Here is a 23,132-nt window from a genome sequence, read left to right as displayed (position 1 = left end):
AAAAATCACACTCGAGTAAAACTATCCGAAACTGCTGTAAATAAACCCTATTACTGTAATTGTATCGTTTAAAACGCTGTATGTAATTTATTTCACATTCTGTTGTTGAGACGAGACTCTTTTGTGAGGGTGCATTGTGAAAACAGGAAGGAACACGAGTAATAACGAAGCAGCTTGTTGCATAATTACATATTTATTATTAAATTTAACAACAAACGAATGTATAGTCAACATTTTTATGATTTAGTTCTTGCGCAAATCTACACAGGAGCCAAAAAGGGAAGCAAAAATAGACAGACAACTCAGACCAGCCTCAGTCTCATGACTCCTCCTACTACAGGAAATATTTAAGTGCACTTCAGTCAGAGCTGTTCATTATTTCTCCTTCGTTTGTTGTCCAGCTAACAAAGCCAAAATGATTTTTGAGCTGTTTTCAGCGACAACATGGACTTTAGTGGCTCTTGTTTTCTCCCTGGTGTTAGTGTGAGTATCTGTTTCTGTCAAAACACTGCTGGGTCATGTTGTTTTTACCGTCACTGCAGTGGCAGCTATACTTTAAACAGGTGTAATATTGATCTGTAACTCGCTCTCTTCTTTGCAACACAGGTATGGAATGTGGCCATACAGACTTTTCTCCAACTTGGGGATTAAAGGACCAAGACCTCTGCCTTTTATTGGAACAATGCATCACTTGATGAAGGTATGGAAAAACAAACAAATCTTTGAGTCTGGTGTGTGAACAGGCGACTGATCAGACAGTTGAGGATTAAAGAGATATCAGTGTCAGAAACCTGTCTGACTTATGTGTTCACTTTGGCTCTACCTGTTCTGTAGCCCTTCAGCCTTTAAACACTAAAACGTTTTTCTTGCAGGGATTTCTTGGATTTGACCGTGCGTGCCAGGCCAAGTATGGAGATGTCTGGGGGTGAGTAAAACAGTAAGAGTTTGTTCTGCAGACTATTACAACACAAAATTACTGGGAGATTAGGTACTTGTTTAAAGGGATTGTTAGATTTCTCTCTATAATATAAAACTGGAAGGTCCTGTTGCTTTGATACTTTCCCCCACTACATGAAATAATGAGCTCTGCTATTTGAAGACTAAACTCCATTCGCTTTATTCACATGGTCATAAATTACCATCAAGCATGATGATAGGTTGGGTTTTATGTAATTTTACTGCCTGCATAAACCAATAAACCATTCAAATGAACCACAGCAAATAACTGCAATGAACAGAGCTAACTGCGAAATGATGTCCTGCTATATAATAACAATATGTCTTTAGATTTAACTAAATTTAACATCATTAAATGTTTAATTCTGACATGGATGCTTCATATAATATTTGTCTGTTAATAGCAGCTCAAACTTTATCTCTGATGTTGTGTTTGTGCAGGTTGTATGATGGAAGAACGCCAATGTTGATGGTGACAGACCCAGAAATTATTAAAAGTGTGACGGTGAAGGACTGCTACACTGCATTTACCAACCGCAGGGTAAGAGACTCCTCTGATCAGACACCAGAGGTAGTAAAAATTCAACTGGGAGAGAGACCAGCAAAGAGCAAGGAATATTAAGATTTACCAGTATTATTACATCTATCCAACTCATTAAAATAGTGTTTGAAACTTAAAATGTTTACTAAATCAGAAAATTTGATTAGTTTAATAAAATTAAGTGGTTGGAAAGGATCTCTCGATTTATTTTTATATTAAGTCCTTGAGGCACAAGAAACATGACTATATATTCTACAGATTGACTAAGCTGTGAAAACTGACTATATTATAATAAACTAACAACAAAATGAATAGAACTTAGATAAGTAGTTAGGAGAATGTTTATGTGTAATAATTGGTTCCTGTTTATTTGTTATCATTTTGGAAATGTGTGTCATTTGATCTTGCTGTTTCTTGGATTGGGGTGTATTAATTTGTGATGAGTCACCTGTGAGACAACTTAGAAGGTAAAAGTTGTTATTTCAGCATTTTTCTTTTGTTGAAATGGGGAAATAATTGAGGAAGGAAATTGTGCGATGATTGAAACGTTCAGTGTAGTTTCTTCCGTTCACAGGACAGTCCTTTAAGTAACGCACCGTTTGATGACGCCATTACAGTCGTCAAAGACGAAAGGTGGAAACGAATGCGGAGCTCATTATCTCCATGCTTCACCAGTGGAAGACTCAAACAGGTTGGTATCATATCTTTGCTCCTGCTACCTGTGATGTGCAATCATGAGAAAAAGCAAGAAAGGAAACTGAACTCACTTTTCTTTTCTCTCCATTTTCTTGTAGGTCTTTCCTCTTGTTGTTCGCTATGCAGATCACCTGATGGAAAAACTTGGACGCACAAATTTGGATGAGGCGGTCGATGTCAAAAAGTATGTTATTAATCTGTTATATGCCATAACAGATTATGGCATATAAGATTGCTGCACTGAGTGTCCAAAAATAAATACATGTGGTTACACTTAATCCAAACCCACCTCTCTTTTCTGCCTCTCATAGACTTATGGCACCGTACAGCTTAGATGTGGTGACCAGTGCATCTTTCAGTGTGGAGGCAGACTCCATAAACAACCCAGAAGACCCCGTCAGTGTTCATATGCAGAAGATTCTAAACTTCAAAATATGGCCCTTTTTCTTGCTAAGTACGTTCTCCTTTTGTCTGATACAGATACAGGTCATATGATCACATGTTGTCAGTAGCAAATATTAGTTTACAACTATTTGTTCTCCCTTCAGTGGTATTTCCCTTTTGTGCTCGTCTGCTGGAACTTCTCAAGATTGAAATGATGCCCAAAGTCAGTGTGGACTTTTTCTACAACATCATCAAGAAGTTCAAAGCTCAACATAAAAATGGGGAAGCTGTAAGTGCACTTTTCTCTTTTTTATAAATTGATACCACTGTTATGGCTGTGTGTGTGATATGAAGCTTTGAGCAGCGAGAAAACTTGACATCATATGCTTGCTCATTTAATATGTACAAACATTGAAGACTAAAAATGCCTTTTTCTTTCCGGAGGGTTTTGTGTTGGACTATTCATTGGCCAAACACATCCTGTCATCGTTTGAGATATCGACAGCATCGTTTTGATGAGTTCTAACTTAATTTAAAACCTCTAAAAAAAAAGGACGATGTATTTAATTATGGATTCTTCTGACACAGTTTTTGATAAATAACTTGTCCCGGAGCTTTGAGAAAACTAATATAATTTCAATATCCCAGCATGTGCCTTAATTGGGAATGGTGTGGTATGACTTTTGTTAGTGATTCTGAGTACGTTTTTTGCGAAATTTGCAATAAACTGCATTTAAAATCTCTGTTGCAAGGAAATGGGCGTCGATCAGAGAACTGTCAAACCCAGTCATGTTTGGAACCCTGTAGCTCTGGCATATTCTACAGCAGAAACCCAATATGAAGTTTAAACAAGTCACAAGCCTTTATATGTCATCTATCTATATGTCCTCTAAATCCGTGTTTTGACAAATTTTACGATTTTTACGTAGTCGCAGTTCAAGTTCTATGAATTTTTTTGAAATCCAGATTTTTTTCTTCAGTTGGACTGGATGACGTGTGACATCACCCACTCTAAGCTTCAGCCAAATCATCTTTCTGAATAAAATGTGGTGAACTTTGTCTTCTTCCCACAGTTTTACGTCTCCATGAACAATTTATACATTATAAATACTATAAATGTTGGATTTTCTGTCCTCTTTCACCCATTGGGACTCTCATTACTATAAGACCTATGTTTATTTAATAAATCGCCTCAGAGTACGATCCAGGGACCAATGTTGTCCAGAGCAGTAGCCTCTGGTAAGGTCTCGCGAGGCGAATTGGTCCTCGGGAGAGACCAGACAAAGAGCAATTCAAAATACCCTCAAGAAAGCAAAAAAAGGAAAAACTGCCACCTCTTAGGGAAACCGGGGCCTTCCCAAGGAGTCAGGCTTCTGGCAGGTGAGCCTTGGGGCCAGAGGCCTAGGTCAGCCCAAAGAAGTAACACAGGTCTACCGCCCAGTGGACCAAACGACTGCAGGACTGGAAATCGGGGTCAGGTGCTGTGTCTACCTGGCAGTAGTTCGGAATGGGTGCCTGGTGCATCGCCCCATGGTGGCGTAGACTAGTTCTGGGGACGTGGAACATGGAGCATGGGAGTTGACCAGACAGTCAACGTGTTTTGTGAATCAGGAGAAGTTCTGCAATCGTGTCCCCGAAGGGACTCTGTGGGGGGTACTGCAGGAACATGGGGTACAGGGGTACTGAATGGCGCGCTGATACCAGCCATTCGGTCCCTGCGTCTTCGCACAGCCCATACTCGGCATAAAGTCAGACACATTTCCAGTTGGTGTTGGACTCCTCCAGGGATGCCTCTGATCCAGTTTGTGGTGCTCATGGACAAGGTCACAAGGCATAGCCGGGGCGAGGAAAGTGTCCCTTTTGGGGACCTGAGGATCGCATCTCTGCTTTTTGTGGATGGTAAATGGTTGTGTTTATAAATGATAAGTCACATTCACATTCACACACTGATGGCGGAAGCTGCCATGGAAGGCGCTAACCACTACCCACCAGGAGCAATTAGGGGTTCGGTGTCTTGCTCAGGGACACCTCGACATGAGCTCGACGGGCCGAGGATAGAACCGGCAACCTTCCAGTTACAAGACGGCCACTCTACCCACTGAGCCATGCCGCCTCCCTGGATGATGTTGCTCTGTTGGCTTCATCAGAGCGTGACCTTCAGCATGGACTGGAGCGGTTTGCAGCCGAGTGTGAAATGGTGGGGATGCAGATCAGCACTTCCAAGTACAAGGCCATGGTTCTAAGCCAGAAACAAGTGGATTGCTGCCTCCAGGTTTAGGGGGAGTTGCCTCCCCGGAGCGAAGGAGTTCAAGTGTTTCGGGGTTCTGATCACGAGTGATGTGGAAAATGGAGCGTGAAATGGACAGGCGGCTTGATGCAACATCAACAGTAATGTGGTCGCTGTACCGAACCATCATGGTGAAGAGGGAGCTCAACCATAAGGCGAAGCTCTCAATTTACCAATCCATCTATGTTTCCAACCTTCACCTATGGTCATGAGCTTCGGGTATTGACCGAAAGAATGAGATCGCGGGTACAACCAACTGAAATGAGCTTCCTCCATAGGGTGGCTGGGTTCAGCCATAGAGATTGGGTGAGAAGTTTGGACATCCAGAGGGAGCTAACCTGGGAACACCTCGGGATCCCCCAGGAAGAGCTGGAAAGCGTTGCTGATGAGAGGGAGGGATGAATGGATGGATTATATCTTATGTATATTTAACCATCAAAAGCTGCATGGACACACTCAAAATTTCTTCAGAACTTTTCTAGACAGCATTTGCTCTACCGCTAAGCTAACCCCTTGCACCAAGTGTAATATTTATAAACAGACATCAGAGCAGTATCAGTATTCCCACCTCAAGTACAGTTTCAAAATGTCACTCCATACTGCAAAAGGGGTATTTTACAGATCTCGTTCCCCAAGTTCTTTGTCTTTTTCTCTTATTCAAATCATTTTGCAGACATTTCAAGTGAACAAGCAAATCTGTGCAGTCTGTGTTAAAGTTGAATGTTTTCTTTGCTGATCCAGACTCGAGGGGACTTTCTGCAGGTGTTGATTCAGAATGAGATACCAGAGTCGGACATAAAGAGTGAACAGGAACAGCCCAGTAAAGGTATGTTTACATTCAAATTGTTCAACTTCATCAGGTTATTTATGGCACTAAAGATAGAGGGTTTTACTCACAAACTTGTCCAAAGTCACATTAATCCACTCAGATGTTTCATGTCCAGAGTTGAGAAGTCATGAACTGAAAGTGCTTTACATACTAATACAGGTTATAGGAGAAATAAATTGTTTAAATGGGAAATGTTTTGCTGCATTTCTTCATAGGTTTGACTGACCACGAGATCCTCTCCCAGTCCTTGATCTTCATCTTTGGTGGCTATGAGACAACCACCGTTACAGTCACATTCATCCTTTACAATCTGGCCACAAACCCTGATGCGATGCAGAAGCTGCAAAAGGAAATCGATGCCAAACTGAAAAAAGATGTACAGTAACTCTACACAAGATTTGTTTGTCATTTGTGATCTAATATCTGACACCGTCCATATGTTTTAAAATTTTTTGTTTGCCTCCTGCTTTGACTTTTCCCTCTAGGCTTCCATTTCCTATGAAGATGTCAATGATCTTCATTACCTGGACCACGTCATTAATGAGTCGATGCGTTTGCTTCCCACTGCACCTCGACTTGAAAGGGCCTGCAAGAAAACTGTGCAGATCAACGGCATCACCATCCCTGAAGGAACTCTGGTTGGGATTCCTGCGCACCTGCTGCACAAGGACCCTCGCTACTGGAAGTCACCTGAGCTTTTTAGGCCAGAGAGGTGAATGTTATCAGTTTTCATTCTTTTGTATTAATGAATCCAGGAGAGAAATACTTGAACTTGGTACACTGGTCTTCAGGTAGATAATCACTCAAAGTTACGGGTAATATCAGACAACGTAAAGCTGGACTGGCCTGAGCAATAATGCAGTTTACTGCTTTCTTATTTCTGAAAGAACTACAGTGCTAAATACATATGTAAATATTGCATCTTTAGTTGTTTCCATTTTGTTTTATTTGCCATGTACAGTGCACACTTTCAGCACAGTTAAAAAAAAGTGGGTAGACAGGCTTTGCACACACGAATTTGGGGAGTTCCTTCGACTGAGCTACTTAATGACAGACAGATTTGTTCTGAAACCACTTTACTGTTGTCTCAACTTGTTCCAAGTTGTTGTGTTGCTGAAAGGTAAACCGTCTCTGCAGTCTGTTCACTCTGGACCTCTGTTTATTTGGCGACATTCATTTCCTTTCGCTTCCCTGTCCCTGCTGGTGACAAGCACACGTAGCATGATGCTGCCACCACCATGCCACACTGTAGGAATGGTGTTAGCAGGTTATTGTCACATGAAAGGCCTGACCGATGGACTGTTGCTGAGATGGTTGTTCTTTCAGTACGACTGCTGAAGCTCCACAACAGTGACTGGTGTTCTTGGACTCCTCCCTGATAACAGGTCCTTCTTGCTACCGTCCTTGTTCTTCCTTCCTTGAGGGAACTCAAGGAACAGTCCTGATGATTCCAAACATCTTGCATTTCACGATTAGTGAGGCCACTGTGTTCATGGAAACACTCAAAGATTTCGAAAAGGGTTTCATATCCTTTCCCTGATCGATGTCTATCTACAATTTTATCACAGAGAGTTCCCTGGATGTCATGAATCATTTTTTATCCGAGTGTTTAGACGTATTTCAAGAATAAAATTGATTGTCGTTTGGGTTCACAGCAAAGAGTTGGAGACGGATTTCAAATGTGTAAAACTTCCTGAAACATGTTTTCACTTTGTCGTTCTGGGTTATGGGTTATTTATCTGTTAATCTGGTCTGTATGTGCAGGTTTGATAAAGACAGCGGGGAGGAGGTGAACCCATACGCGTTCATGCCGTTTGGTCTCGGCCCTCGTAACTGTGTTGGGATGCGCTACGCTATCCTCGTCATGAAGATGAGCATTGTCCGCATCCTGCAGAATTACAATGTGGAAACGTGCAAAGAAACCATGGTAAGACTAACACTGCAGTACATTCAGATCATCATGCTGTTCTGCTGTCGTTCCTCAATCTGAATCCATTTCTTTTCTTCAGATTCCACTGAAGTTTACCTTGATGTTTCAACCGGTGAAACCTGTACAGCTCAAGTTTGTTCCTCGAAAATCATGATCCCAGAGGGAAGATCTCCACAGATATCATGCTTCTGAACTACAAGCCGTCACATTATTTTCAGATTGTTGTTTGATCCAAAGCTTTCATGCTTTGAAATGTTTTACTTCAGTGCGTTTTCACAAATCGGAAAACGATTTCAACAAATCAAATCTGTGTCTTAACGATACTTTAGCTTATCTATGATGAACTAGTCTGGATTTAAACAATCTAAGTGTTGTGATTTGGGATCTGGACCTATGTGATCTACATGCAAAAAAAGCAGTAAATATCACATTGTGTTGCTTTTAAAAATAAAATGTTTTCTCAAATTTAATGTTTTGGTTGACAATGTCAGACATGTTTTCACAACAGAAACTCACTCAGTATTCCCAAACATGCAGGATTAAATGGTAACATCAGCACTGTTGTGGAAAAAGTAAGTGTTTGTAGTTGGTCTGTCCAAAAGTAAACACAAAAGACTTTTTACCAGAACATGAAGCTTGTTGATTAACACATTATATTGAGTTTGTTCAATTCATGCAACACCGTAAGTGTAAAAACTGACATCAAGTGGACAAATGAGGGATTTGAATGTCTTCTTTCTTTCCATGAGATGTTCAGCTGAGTTGTTTGTTTGATCCAAAGCTTTCATGCTTTGAAATATTTGAAATGCATTTTCACAAATTGGAAAACAATTTCAACAAATCAAATCTGTGTTTAAACGATACTTTAGCTTATCTATGATGAACTCGTCTGGATTTAAACAGTCTAAGTGTTGTGATTTGGGATCTGGACCTATGTGATCTACATGCAAAAAAAGCAGTAAATATCACACTGTGTTGCTTTTAAAAATAAAATGTTTTCACAATTTTAAGGTTTTGGTCTTAACTACAATGTCAGACATGTTTTCACAACAGAAACTCACTCAGTATTCCCAAACATGCAGGATTAAATGCTAACATCAGCACTGTTGTGGAAAAAGTAAGTGTTTGCAGTTGTTCTGTCCAAAAGTAAACACAAAAGACTTTTTACCAGAACATGAAGCTTGTTGATTAACACATTGTTCAATTAGTGCAAAACCATAAAAACTGACAGTCTTGACAAGACTGCAGGAAATCTCTGCACTCAGACAGAATAACTCATTCACTGTCTTTTTAGTTTATTGTTTGAGTGAATTCTGAGCGTGTAAACATTCACCACATAATGCACTCTGTAGAGTAATATTCTTTGGGTACGATGTGCTAAACGTAGAAAATGATCAAATTATGGCAAATGCTATTAGACTGAAGACCAGAGGTAAAACATATGTATAAAGTACGTAATGGTACAATATGCATGACATCTATCACAAAATAACATTTCTGGGCATGTTCTCTGTAAAAGATGACCCAATGATAACTTCATGCACGTCTTCTGTAATGTGAAATATGATAGCCTGACATCATGATCTGACCAACAGATTGAGAAAAGTATAATGGTGTCTCAACTGTCGCTCCTATTATGCACTCTGTAGGCGTGGAAAAATGACCAACGCTCACAGCATAAAAGACGGCGTACAGCTCAGTGTCTTCAGGTCTTTTTGGGGTGTTATCACTGCTAAGTATTACTCCTGGATTTTTTGTCGACAATCAATCATGCTGACCCTCCACATTCTGACTTCTCTTGGTGATTTTTTGAAGATCTTTGAAGAAAGCCAAGTCATACACTTTGGCCTTGATTTGTAATTTAGTTTGCACTTTGTTGTGACTCCGTCTGCCCACGAAGGGCCAATGATTATCAGGCAAAAATCAATTCTGGATCAAAAACGTTGGAGTCTTCACAAAAGTTTTCAAGAAAAAGACTTCAAGCAGTCTTCAGAGTCTGATGTGAACAATATTTATTCAATACAAAGGCTGTTAGAACAAATGTGATTTTAACTGACTACACAAAGCGTTACATCGTCTACCTTTCACCTAAACACTCCTCTTGCTTTCTGGAAGCCACAACCCATCGTCTAAAGACCCAATCAGGATATTCATGATGTAATCGTGTCAAAAGTTACCCCACCTCCTCTTTTTTTTCTGCTTGGCTCAGCGTGACCTATGTTTCAACTCACGAGTGCAGATGAAGACAGGGTTTGAACTTTCTGTTTTATGCCTTTTATGGGCTCCAAAAGCTTCACTTGGGTTGCTGTTTTCCACAGGATTATTTAGTGTACTCATAACTTTAGCTGAGATATTAGCTCTTCTGATCTTGTCTTTGTTAGCTCTTAAATTTGATTCACACATCCTATTGTCTAATTTTATCATTTGTTCAATCATAAATGCCACAACTTCATCAACTCAAGTGAGCGAAGGAGGGATTTAAATGTCTTCTTTCAATGAGATGTTCAGTTGCTTTTTTAAGTGAACTATCCCATGATCTGTGAGCTTTAGCAAGAATGCAAATAAGCTCATTTTCCAAAATATAAAACCATTCTTTAAAATGAACTAAGTGAATAAATGAATGGTCGGTCTCCACTCATTTGCCATACAACAGTTGGTGTCATTGATCTTGTTTTGAGGAACTAAATGTAGTATTATCAATAAACAAATTAGTCAGAATACTTATGACACAGAAGTCACGGATGCTATATTTTCCTGAACAACTTCCCATCGGCGTACAAAAGTGTTTGGCACCACTGAATTGTCTGAAAAGTAATTTGAAAGAGTTTCCTGACCTACATTCAAAGCTCACACAAGTGGTGAACAAACTAACATTACAAAAGATATCAACTGTTACGATGAATAAGTCTTTGCTCATTTAAATGCCAATCTTTTTTGTTAGATAATTTGTTGTATTTTCTAAAGAATCTGCTGTAAAACTTACAGTGTGTAGTTATTAAAGATAAGATGTTGTATATTTTTAGTTAAGTGTATTGTAAACCTGGACGGCAGCAAAAGCTCGCAACAAAAAAGGAAGAAAACAAACAGAGGAAAGTAATGACCAGCCTTCGACTCTGTGAATCACAAGGGCAGTATTTAACCACGCCTGACGAACGTCAGCAGGGTTACTGCATTTGGTGCGGTATCTGGCTGGGTAAGTATCTATGTATGTATGTGGCTATGTCCGTTCCGATTAGGGTTGCCAACTGTCCCGTATTAGCCGGGACATCCCGTAAACTGGGCTAAATTGATTTGTCTCACACTGGATCTCATCTGTCCCGTATTTGTGGGCGCCGCCATTACTGTGGTGGAACAGCGCGTCTACTCCCAAATGCTGCCTTCTGAGACAGCGGCAGATATGCTTGCAATTAAAACATTACAGAACCACAAGAGTACTGTCAAATATATAAGTCTAGAGCTCACACTACACTCTGGCAGCTGACCAAACTCCAGAATTCAGTCAAGAACAACTACCGGGCATAATCAACAGCAACAAAACAGAAACATGAACACTGATCCAGCATCATGTCTCACAAGAACAAGGCTGGAGCCACATATTTTAGTTCACCAGAGTTTAAGACGTTAACAAACCAAACCTCAGCTGACCGTCCTGTTTCTACAGCCTGTCTGTGAACACAGATCACACACAAACACAACTCCGAAATGACTGGAAAAGTCATAATTCCATCTATTTGCTTGCAAGTTGGATAGAATAGATCATTCAACATGACAATCTGCTTCATATCTGTCTTTGGTTTCATTTCACATTAAGTAACCAGTAGCCTGAGTAAACTCCCAGTTAGCCCATAGCCTTTAAACTCTGATTAGCAGCTCACAGCCACATATCCTCCAAACAAAACACCAACACAAACTCTGCATTTTAAATGAACTGTGTCGCTCACCCATTGACGATCTTATGATCTTCATAAGCCAATGAATTTAGCTGCAGCCGTTGTTCATCTTAAACTTAAACATCCAGCCGTGAAAAATGGCTCCTCCGGTCCAGTAATAGTTAGGTGTTGTCCTCCGTTTGTTGGTAGTTTTGTGCTGTCCCTTTGTTTTTTATCCCTCCATCAGCTTTACGTCTTCACCGCTGCTAGCCTGGATAGCCTTTAGAATGCTAACCGGCTCCACCATGCTTATCTCATGAATATTCAATTAGCCATGTGCTGCTTATGCAGATCAATAACTTTGGCACTGAACAGGAAGGAGTATCGCTACCTGATAGTTATGATAGAGAGTGGAGAGGATGTTTTTTTAGTGGCACTGTGCACCTCTCCCTTATTTAGTTGTGAGAAAGTTGGCAGCCCTCGCCGAGAGCCCCTTGGTATGCTGTAGAACTTAAGTCCTTCTTGAGTATTTCGGTTCATACAACCAAAAACACAACAACCTAACATTATGATGCCGATAGTTCAGGGTTAGCTTTAAGTTTTGCTCCTTCATGTGGTGCGAACAATGACAGGTAAATATGAATGAGTACTTCCGGCTCCATGATGCGCAGGCAGCTTGTTGATGACGTAGGCTCTGAAGGGGTCTATTAAACTCAGGTTTGACTCAAAAAATGTTAAAAATCGTTTCACGCACAAAAAAGGCAAAGAAAAAAAATTCACCATGCTGGGTGGGGTGAAGGCAATCGGGTCGGCCAGCCCTGCCAGCGAGGTGTCCCTTATATATTGTTCAGGGAGTTGGCAACCCCAGTTCCGATATCTCTGCAAGGGCTGAAGTCAGGATGATCAAACTTGGCACTGAAGATCAGTCTAAGGTCCCCTGCTCAGTTGTGGAGTTACAGGTCAGCAGATCAAGTAGGAAGGGAGATACGTACGATGATCAAAATTGATAAATATTGCATCATTTGAATAGGGAGGACAGGGTTTTCGCCAGTAGAGGGTGTGGTTCTGCCCTCTACTAAGGGCTCGTCTCGTTGTGAGTAAAGTTCAGTCTGTTGACTCCTCCTTCTGCAGGGGTAATATAAGGACACTTCCTCATTTGTCTTGTATTCGTTGTTCGGCTCCGTTGAAGAAAAGTCAAAATGTTTTTTGAGCTGTTTTCAGCAACAACATGGACTTTACTGGCTCTTGTTGTCACCCTGGTGTTACTGTGAGTATCTGTTTCTGTGAACTGTCAGAGCACTGCTTGGTTGTTTTCTTTCAACAGTCTCATTACAGTAATAATCGTACATTAAACAGGTGTAATATTAATCTAGCTCTCTCTTCTTTCCAATACAGATTGGGAATGTGGCCATACAGACTTTTCTCCAACCTGGGCATTAAAGGACCAACCCCTCTGCCTTATATTGGAACAACGCATAACACGCGGAAGGTATACAAAAACAAATCTTAGAGTCTCGTCTGTGAACAGGCGACTGATCTGACAACTGAGAATTAAAGAGGGATCAGTGTCAGAAACCTGTCTGACTTATGTGTTCACTTTGGCTCTACCTGTTCTGTCGCTCTTCAGCCTTTAAACACTAAAACGTTTTTCTTGCAGGGATTTCTTGGATTTGACCGTGAGTGCCAGGCCAAGTATGGAGATGTCTGGGGGTGAGTGAAACAGTAAAAGAGTTCATTCTACAGATTATTATAACACAAATGCATCAATTTGTAAGCATTATTTTACTATTTTAGCTTGCTGTGGGGGAGCTAGTGTAATTTTTTACTGGCATATTAGTTGCTTGTTAAAAGGAATCATTAGATTCCTCTCTAGAATATAAAACTGGAAGGTCCTGTTGCTTTGATACTTTCCCCCACTACATGACATAATGAGCTCTGCTATTTGATGACTAAACTCTGTTCGCTTTAATCACATGGTTATAAATTATCATCAAACATGATGATAGGTTGGGTTTTATGTAATTTTATTGCCTGCATAATCCAATCAAATGAACCACAGCAAAAAACTGTAATGATTAAAAGTGTGACTGTGAAATGATGTCCTGCTACAAATATAACAATATCTCTTTAGATTTAACTAAATTTAAAATCATTAAATGTTTAATTCTGACATGGATGCTTCATATAACATTTGCCTGTTAAAAGCAGCTCAAACTTTATACTCTGATGTTGTGTTTGTGCAGGTTGTATGAAGGAAGAACGCCAATGTTGATGGTGGCAGACATCGAAATTATTAAAAGTGTGACGGTGAAGGACTGCTACACTGCATTTACCAACCGCAGGGTAAGAGACTCCTCTGATCAGACACCAGAGGTAGTGAAAATTCAGCATGTAATGTTGACGTTTGCAGCAACACTCTAGAAAGTAATTAAGTAGACTTCTTACCCGAATTAAATACATAGTTGCAAAACAAAGATTTAAATTTACTGATCTAGATAAACTCTTTAAGCTGTATTATTTGTGTCAACATAAAAATGTTAAGAATTTCAATTACAATTACTTATTGTGTGTAAATTAAACAGTTTTGCATTTACTGATTTAAACAAAGCTGTCCAGAACTCAAAGTGAAGGGAATATAAGTTAGCAAGCTAATTTCATTGAACTAGAATTTAGTTTTAAATGAACCAATGGACAAATTTGAGTTCAAATTACATATTAATATTAAGTTGATGCAATTACCAACAATATTACATCTATCCAACTCATTAAAATTAGGCGGGGGGGGGGGGGGGGATGGGTTGGCAATTCTTCTGCAACTTGATGGCAACACCTGTGACCAATCACACTTGAAGCAGTTTTTGCACTTACTACAGGTTTTTCCTTATGTCTAAATTCTTGCTTGTGTTGTACGTTGCTTTGGACAAAAGCGTCTGCTAAATGAAATTGTAGAATTGTAGAACTTCAAATTTTTCCTAAATTAGAAGTTTGATTTTTCTGACCTGGACCCCCTCCTCAAGGGGGCAGAAACTAGCAGAGACAGCCGGGTCAGGCGGAACAATCGGGGTTCCATGTCCTCTCCGAGGGGTCTAGGTCAAACTGGCAGAGTTGGCCGGGTCAGGTAGAATACACAGGGGTCCTAGTCCTCTTTGGACTGTGGGAACGGTCCGTGGCGACATCAACGGAGCAGAGCAGAACTGAGCCAGTGCGGTCGGCTGAACTCCAGGCAGAGACAGCTGAGCAGAACAAGAATTAGTTCAGAATTCAGAGTACCAGAAATAACTTACAGAGGACCCGATCGACTGACAGTGGAAGCTGAGTCTAGGATCTGTCAGGGAGTGGAGTCATGAGTAGGTCTTTAAAGGGTGGATGATGAGCCAGGTGTGGTCATCCACAGGTGTCTTTAATCCCTGGTGATTAGAAATCGTTAACTGCAGCAAGAGAGCGGTGTCCAAAGGATCATGAGCAGAAGGTGAGGAAGAACAGGGAGGGGAGAGACAGGGAAAACAGAAAGAGGGAGAAAAAGAGAGAGATTAAAAGAAGGAGGGAAACAGGGAAGTAAGAGGATGTCAGGTGTGGGCAGATAGAAACGGGAGGGGGCCCTGTCATAGATTGACTAAACTGCGGAAACAAACTACATCATAAAAAACTAACAATAAAATAGAGCTACGCTAAGTAGTGAAGCGAATGTTTATGTTTGATTTTCGAATTCTGTTTATTTGTTAAGTTGGTAATGTGTGTCCTCATTTGAACTGACTGTTTCTTGGATTGGTGTAGAGTGGCCGTCTTGCAACCGGAGGGTTGCGGCTCGATCCCCCGGCCCGTCGTGCTCATGTCGAGGTGTCCCTGAGCAAGACACCTAATTGCTCCTGATGGGGTGTGGTTAGCGCCTTGCATGGCAGCTCCCACCATCAGTGTGTGAATGTGTGTGTGAATGGGTGAATGTGTGTGCTCCAGGGGCGCTGTTCCGCGTCTGACCCTGCGCTCTGACCCCCCTAGATGGGGGGATATGCGAAAATCAGAATTTCCCCTTTTGGGATTAATAAGGGATTTAAAATAAAAATAAAATAAATAAATATGAGACAACTCAGAAGGTAAAAGTGTTAAATGATGATTTCAGCAGATTTCAATGTTTGAAATGGGGAAATAATAGAGGACGTAAACTGTGTCTGCAAGAATCAAAATGCTCAGTGTGGTTTCCTCTGTTCACAGGACAGTCCTTTAATGAACGGGCCGTTAGAGGACGCCGTTCTATTAGTCAAAGACGAAAGGTGGAAACGAATGCGGAGCTCATTATCTCCATGCTTCACCAGTGGAAGACTCAAACAGGTTGGTATCATGTCTTTGCTCCTGCTACCTGTGATGTGCAATCATGAGAAAAAGCAAGAAAGGAAACTGTACTCACTTTCCTTTTCTCTCTATTATCTTGTAGGTCTTTCCTCTTGTTGTTCGCTATGCAGATCGATTTATTGAAAAACTCGGACGCTCAAATTTGGATGAGGCGGTCGATGTCAAAAAGTATGTTGTTAATCTGTTATATGCCAGAACATTGTTGCACTGAGTGTCTGAAAATAAATACACTTAATCCAAACCCACCTCTCTTTTCCACCTCCCATAGACTTGTGGCACCGTACAGCTTAGATGTGGTGACCAGTGCATCTTTCAGTGTGGAGACAGACTCCATAAACAACCCAGAAGACCCCGTCAGTGTTCATATGCAGAAGAATATAAACATGAAATTATGGCCCCTTTTTTTACTCAGTACGTTCTCCTTTTATCGGTTACAGACACAGATCATTTGATCACATGTTGTCAGTAGCAAATATTAGTTTACAACTATTTGTTCTCCCTTCAGTGGTATTTCCAAAAATTGGTCGTCTGCTGGAACTTCTCAAGATTGAAATGATGCCCAAAGCCAGTGTGGACTTTTTCTTCAACATCATCAAGAAGTTCAAAGATCAACATAAAAATGGGGAAGCTGTAAGTGCACTTTTCTCTCTTTTTTATAAATTGATACCACTGTTATGTCTGTGTGTGTGATATGAAGCTTTGAGCAGCGAGAAAACTTGACATCATATGCTTATTCATTTAATATGTAAAAACACTGAAGACTAAAAATGCCTTTTCTTTCTGGAGAGTTTTGTGTTGGACTATTCACTGGCCAAACACATCCTGTCATCGTTTGAGATATTGACAGCATCGTTTTGACTACTTCTAGCTTAGTTTAAAATGTCTAAAAAAGGACAGTGTTTGGTTATTTGATTACAGATTCTTATGACACAATTTTCAGCACCTCACTTGTCCCACAGCTTTGAGAAATCTAATATAAATTCAATATCCAAGCGTGCGCTCAGTTGGGAATGGTGTGCTATGACTTTTGTTAGTGATTCTTCTTACGTGTTTTGCAAAATTCGCAATAAACTGCATCAAAAATCTCTATTGAAAGGAAATGGACATAAGCTAGACAGCTGACAAAACCTACCATGTTTGGAACCCTGTAGCTATGGCATATCTTACAGTAAAAACTTAATTCAAAATTTAAACAGGTTTGAGGCCATGATTCTCTGCCAGAAACCAGTGGATTGCTCCCTCTGGGTTGGGGGGCAGTTGCTTCCCCAAGCGAAGGAGTTCAAATGTCTCAGGATCTTGTTCACGAGTGATGGGAATAGACAGGCAGCTTGGTGCAGCATCAGCAGTAATGCGGTTGTTGTACCTCACCGTCATGGTGAAGAGGGAGCTGAACCATAAGGCGAACCTCTCAATTTACCACTTCATCTACAGTCCAACCCTCACCTATGATCATGAGCTCTGGTTAGTGACCAGAAAAAAGACATCATGGGTACAACCGACTGAAATGAGGTTCCTCCATAGGGTGGCTGGGTCTAGCCTTAGAGATAGGGTGAGAAGCTCAGACATCTGGAGGGAGATCAGAGTAGAGTCACTGCTCCTTGCCGTCAAAACGAGCCAGTTTGGACATCTGATTCGGATGCCTCCGGGCGACTTCCTTTGGAGGTTTTCTGAGCACATCCACTTGGGAGGAGACACCGGGGTAGACGCAGAACCCGCTGGAGGGGCTATGAATCTCGTCTCACCTAGGAAAGCCTAAGAGTCCTCCAGGAAGAGATAGAAAGCATTGTCATAAGGAGGCACTTCTGGAATTACCTGCTTTGTCTGCTGTCTCCAAGACCCAACCCCGGATAAGCAGAAGAAAATGAATGGATGGATGGATGGATGGATGGATGGATGGATGGATGGATGGATGAATTGTGCCTTGCATATCATTAATGGTCAAAAGCTGCATGGACACACTCCTTCATAAATTTTCTCTATAGCATTTGCTCGTTTTCCTGCATATCTGCTCAGAAGGCAGCTATGAAAATATATTGAGATGGTTAATGATGAAAAATGTTTGTGGTGGCTGTAAAACCAGTTAAATTCGGTGCAACAATACAATGTATATAAGAACTTCTCATATAATTATTTGTCAGTTTTGCATCATACACCATATACAAAGAAGGCATTATGTGTGAATTAACCACGCCCGACGGGTACGTCAGCAGGGTTATTGCATTTGGTGCGGTATCTGACTGGGTAAGTATGTATGTATGTATGTATGTATGTGGCTATGTCCGGTCCGATATCTCTGCAACTGCTGAAGTCAGGATAATCAAACTTGGCACTGAAGATCACTCTAAGATCCCCTGCTCAGCTGTGGAATTACAGGTCAGCAGATCAAGTTGGAAGGGATTTCCGTGGGATGATCAAAATTGATACATATTGCGTCGTTTGTATAGGGAGGACAGGGTTTTCGCCAGTAGAGGGCGTGGTTCTGCCCTCTACTAAGGGCTCATCCAGTTATTGTCTGTGTTGGCAGGTGGATTTTTTGAGTAGAACTATTCCCTCTTCTTCCAGTCGTTAAGCTAAGCTGTGCTAACCCCTTGCACCAAGTGTAATATCAGAGTGGTATCAGTATTCTCACTTTGAGTATAGTTCTGAAAATGTCACTCTGTACTGCAAAAAGTGGTATTTTACAAATATACTTCCTCAAGTTCTTCTTTTTCTCTCTCATACAAATTATATTGACATTTCAAGTGAACAAGCAAATTTGTGCCGTCTGTGTTAAAGTTGAATGTTTTCTTTGCTGATCCAGACTCGAGGGGACTTTCTGCAGGTGATGATTCAGAATGAGATACCAGAGTCGGACATAAAGAGCGAGCAGGAACAGCCCAGTAAAGGTATGTTTACATTCACATTGTTCATCTGCTTCATCAGGCCATTTATGGCACTAAAGATGGAGGGTTTTACTCACAAAATTGTCTCAAGTGACATTAATCCACTCAAATGTTTCATGTCCAGAGTTGACAAATCATGAACTGGAAGTGCTTTACATACTAATACAGGTTATAGGAGAAATAAATTGTTCAAGTGGGAAATGTTTTGCTGCATTTCTTCATAGGTTTGACTGAACACGAGATCCTCTCCAATGCCTTCACCTTCATCTTCGGTGGCTATGAGACAACCACCGTTACAGTCACATACATCCTTTACAATCTGGCCACAAACCCTGATGCAATGCACAAGCTGCAAAAGGAAATCGATGCCAAACTGAAGAAAGATGTACATTAACTCTGCACAAGATTTGTTTGTCATTTGTGATCTAATATCTGACACCGCCCGTATGTTTATAATTTTTTTTTTTGCCTCCAGGCTTCCATTTCCTATGAAGATGTCAATGATCTTCATTACCTGGACCACGTTATCAATGAGTCGATGCGTTTGCTTCCCACTGCACCTCGACTTGAAAGAACCTGCAAGAAAACTGTGCAGATCAATGGCATCACCATCCCTGAAGGAACTCTGGTTGGGATTCCTGTGCACCTGCTGCACATGGACCCTCGCTACTGGAAGTCACCTGAGCTTTTTAGGCCAGAGAGGTGAATGTTAAAAGTTTACATTCTTTTGTATTAATGAATCCAGGAGAGAAACACTTGAACTTGGTACACTGGTCTTCAGGTAGATAATCACTCAAAGTTACGGGTAATATCAGACAGCGTAAAGCTGGACTGAACTGAGCAATAATGCAGTTTACTGCTTTCTTATTTCTGAAAGAACTACAGTGCTAAATACATCTGTAAATATTGCATCTTTAGTTGTTTCCTTTTTGGTTTATTTGCCATGTACAGTGCACACTTTCAGCACAGTTTAAAAAAAAGTGGGTAGACAGGCTTTGCTCTCACGAATTTGGGGAGTTCCTTCGACTGAGCTACTTAATGACAGACAGATTTGTTCTGAAACCACTTCACTTTTGTCTCAACTTGTTCCAAGTTGTTGTGTTGCTGAAAGGTAAACCGTCTCTGCAGTCTGTACACTCTGGACCTCTGTTTATTTGGCGACATTCATTTCCTTTCGCTTCCCTGTCCCTGCTGGTGACAAGCACATGTAGCATGATGCTGCCACCACCATGCCACACTGTAGGAATGGTGTTAGCAGGTTATTGTCACATGAAAGGCCTGACCGATGGACTGTTGCTGAGATGGTTGTTCTTTCAGTACGACTGCTGAAGCTCCATAACAATGACTGGTGTTCTTGGACTCCTCCCTGATAACAGGTCCTTCTTGCTACCGTCCTTGTTCTTCCTTCCTTGAGAGAACTCAAGGAACAGTCCTGATGGTTCCAAACATCTTGCATTTCACGATTAGTGAGGCCACTGTGTTCATGGAAACACTCAAAGATTTCGAAAAGGGTTTCATATCCTTTTCCTGATCGATGTCTATCTACAGTTTTATCACAGAGAGTTCCTTGGATGTCATGAACTAGTTTTTATCCGAGTGTTTAGACGTATTTCAAGAATAAAATTGATTGTTGTTTGGGTTCACAGCAAAGAGTAGGAGACGGATTTCAGTTTTTGATTTCCGATAAATGTGTAAAACTTCCTAAAACATGTTTTCACTTTGTCGTTCTGGGTTATGGGTTATTTATCTGTTAATCTGGTCTGTATGTGCAGGTTTGATAAAGACAGCGGGGAGGAGGTGAACCCATACGCGTTCATGCCGTTTGGTCTCGGCCCTCGTAACTGTGTTGGGATGCGCTACGCTATCCTCGTCATGAAGATGAGCATTGTCCGCATCCTGCAGAATTACAATGTGGAAACGTGCAAAGAAACCATGGTAAGACTAACACTGCAGTACATTCAGATCATCATGCTGTTCTGCTGTCGTTCCTCATTCTGAATCCATTTCTTTTCTTCAGATTCCACTGAAGTTTAACTGGATGTTTCAGCCACTGAAACCTGTACAGCTCAAGTTTGTTCCTCGAAAATCATGATCCCAGAGGGAAGATCTCCACAGATATCATGCTTCTGAACTACAAGCCGTCACATTATTTTCAGATTGTTGTTTGATCCAAAGCTTTCATGCTTTGAAATGTTTTACTTCAGTGCGTTTTCACAAATCGGAAAACGATTTCAACAAATCAAATCTGTGTCTTAACGATACTTTAGCTTATCTATGATGAACTAGTCTGGATTTAAACAATCTAAGTGTTGTGATTTGGGATCTGGACCTATGTGATCTACATGCAAAATAAGCAGTAAATATCACACTGTGTTGCTTTTAAAAATAAAATGTTTTCTCAAATTTAATGTTTTGGTTGACAATGTCAGACATGTTTTCACAACAGAAACTCACTCAGTATTCCCAAACATGCAGGATTAAATGGTAACATCAGCACTGTTGTGGAAAAAGTAAGTGTTTGTAGTTGGTCTGTCCAAAAGTAAACACAAAAGACTTTTTACCAGAACATGAAGCTTGTTGATTAACACATTATATTGAGTTTGTTCAATTCATGCAACACCGTAAGTGTAAAAACTGACATCAAGTGGACAAATGAGGGATTTGAATGTCTTCTTTCTTTCCATGAGATGTTCAGCTGAGTTGTTTGTTTGATCCAAAGCTTTCATGCTTTGAAATATTTGAAATGCATTTTCACAAATTGGAAAACAATTTCAACAAATCAAATCTGTGTTTAAACGATACTTTAGCTTATCTATGATGAACTCGTCTGGATTTAAACAGTCTAAGTGTTGTGATTTGGGATCTGGACCTATGTGATCTACATGCAAAAAAAGCAGTAAATATCACACTGTGTTGCTTTTAAAAATAAAATGTTTTCACAATTTTAAGGTTTTGGTCTTAACTACAATGTCAGACATGTTTTCACAACAGAAACTCACTCAGTATTCCCAAACATGCAGGATTAAATGCTAACATCAGCACTGTTGTGGAAAAAGTAAGTGTTTGCAGTTGTTCTGTCCAAAAGTAAACACAAAAGACTTTTTACCAGAACATGAAGCTTGTTGATTAACACATTGTTCAATTAGTGCAAAACCATAAAAACTGACAGTCTTGACAAGACTGCAGGAAATCTCTGCACTCAGACAGAATAACTCATTCACTGTCTTTTTAGTTTATTGTTTGAGTGAATTCTGAGCGTGTAAACATTCACCACATAATGCACTCTGTAGAGTAATATTCTTTGGGTACGATGTGCTAAACGTAGAAAATGATCAAATTATGGCAAATGCTATTAGACTGAAGACCAGAGGTAAAACATATGTATAAAGTACGTAATGGTACAATATGCATGACATCTATCACAAAATAACATTTCTGGGCATGTTCTCTGTAAAAGATGACCCAATGATAACTTCATGCACGTCTTCTGTAATGTGAAATATGATAGCCTGACATCATGATCTGACCAACAGATTGAGAAAAGTATAATGGTGTCTCAACTGTCGCTCCTATTATGCACTCTGTAGGCGTGGAAAAATGACCAACGCTCACAGCATAAAAGACGGCGTACAGCTCAGTGTCTTCAGGTCTTTTTGGGGTGTTATCACTGCTAAGTATTACTCCTGGATTTTTTGTCGACAATCAATCATGCTGACCCTCCACATCCTGACTTCTCTTGGTGATTTTTGAAGATCTTTGAAGAAAGCCAAGTCATACACTTTGGCCTTGATTTGTAATTTAGTTTGCACTTTGTTGTGACTCCGTCTGCCCACGAAGGGCCAATGATTATCGGGCAAAAATCAATTCTGGATCAAAAACGTTGGAGTCTTCACAAAAGTTTTCAAGAAAAAGACTTCAAGCAGTCTTCAGAGTCTGATGTGAACAATATTTATTCAATACAAAGGCTGTTAGAACAAATGTGATTTTAACTGACTACACAAAGCGTTACATCGTCTACCTTTCACCTAAACACTCCTCTTGCTTTCTGGAAGCCACAACCCATCGTCTAAAGACCCAATCAGGATATTCATGATGTAATCGTGTCAAAAGTTACCCCACCTCCTCTTTTTTTTTCTGCTTGGCTCAGCGTGACCTATGTTTCAACTCACGACTGCAGATGAAGACAGGGCTTGAACTTTCTGTTTTATGCCTTTTATGGGCTCCAAAAGCTTCACTTGGGTTGCTGTTTTCCACAGGATTATTTAGTGTACTCATAACTTCAGCTGAGATATTAGCTCTTCTGATCTTGTCTTTGTTAGCTCTTAAATTTGATTCACACATCCTATTGTCTAATTTTATCATTTGTTCAATCATAAATGCCACAACTTCATCAACTCAAGTGAGCGAAGG

At 40.5% G+C, this 23,132-nt stretch overlaps 2 protein-coding genes and 1 long non-coding RNA gene across 4 annotated transcripts in view; 2 read left to right on the top strand and 1 right to left on the bottom strand.

Moving 5' to 3' along the window:
* The first annotated feature begins 327 nt into the window (after window positions 1-327).
* Window positions 328-21,670, top strand: LOC110964919 (cytochrome P450 3A30-like). Of its 2 annotated transcripts, none has more exons than XM_051960189.1 (13): window positions 328-483; window positions 607-700; window positions 873-925; window positions 1,399-1,498; window positions 2,073-2,189; window positions 2,293-2,378; window positions 2,506-2,648; window positions 2,743-2,867; window positions 5,607-5,691; window positions 5,910-6,070; window positions 6,180-6,406; window positions 7,459-7,621; window positions 20,740-21,670. In XM_051960189.1, the coding sequence occupies exons 1-13, from the start codon at window positions 416-418 to the stop codon at window positions 20,812-20,814; spliced, it is 1,497 nt and encodes a 498-aa protein (XP_051816149.1). In that variant the 5' UTR covers window positions 328-415; the 3' UTR covers window positions 20,815-21,670. The 2 variants fall into 2 exon arrangements, with proteins under 2 accessions (XP_051816149.1, XP_051816148.1); XM_051960188.1 differs by lacking the exon at window positions 20,740-21,670 and adding an exon at window positions 7,704-8,094.
* Window positions 6,262-23,132, bottom strand: part of LOC127537579 (uncharacterized) — a 49,586-nt gene continuing 32,715 nt past the window's right edge. Inside the window, exon 2 of the long non-coding RNA XR_007947295.1 lies at window positions 6,262-6,350. This is a non-coding gene — a long non-coding RNA (uncharacterized LOC127537579). The remainder of the gene's footprint in view (window positions 6,351-23,132) is intronic.
* The window catches only part of LOC110964917 (cytochrome P450 3A27-like), a 45,582-nt gene continuing 35,062 nt past the window's right edge, over window positions 12,613-23,132 (top strand). The window contains exons 1-6 of the mRNA XM_051960184.1: window positions 12,613-12,760; window positions 12,889-12,982; window positions 13,151-13,203; window positions 13,737-13,836; window positions 15,703-15,819; window positions 15,923-16,008. Coding sequence (XP_051816144.1) covers window positions 12,693-12,760; window positions 12,889-12,982; window positions 13,151-13,203; window positions 13,737-13,836; window positions 15,703-15,819; window positions 15,923-16,008 — 518 coding nt within the window. The 5' untranslated portion in view covers window positions 12,613-12,692. The remainder of the gene's footprint in view (window positions 12,761-12,888; window positions 12,983-13,150; window positions 13,204-13,736; window positions 13,837-15,702; window positions 15,820-15,922; window positions 16,009-23,132) is intronic.

Source organism: Acanthochromis polyacanthus, chromosome 15 (assembly GCF_021347895.1).
Source record: "Acanthochromis polyacanthus isolate Apoly-LR-REF ecotype Palm Island chromosome 15, KAUST_Apoly_ChrSc, whole genome shotgun sequence".
NCBI classification, from domain to species: domain Eukaryota; kingdom Metazoa; phylum Chordata; class Actinopteri; family Pomacentridae; genus Acanthochromis; species Acanthochromis polyacanthus.
This window is presented reverse-complemented; position numbering and strand designations above follow the sequence as displayed.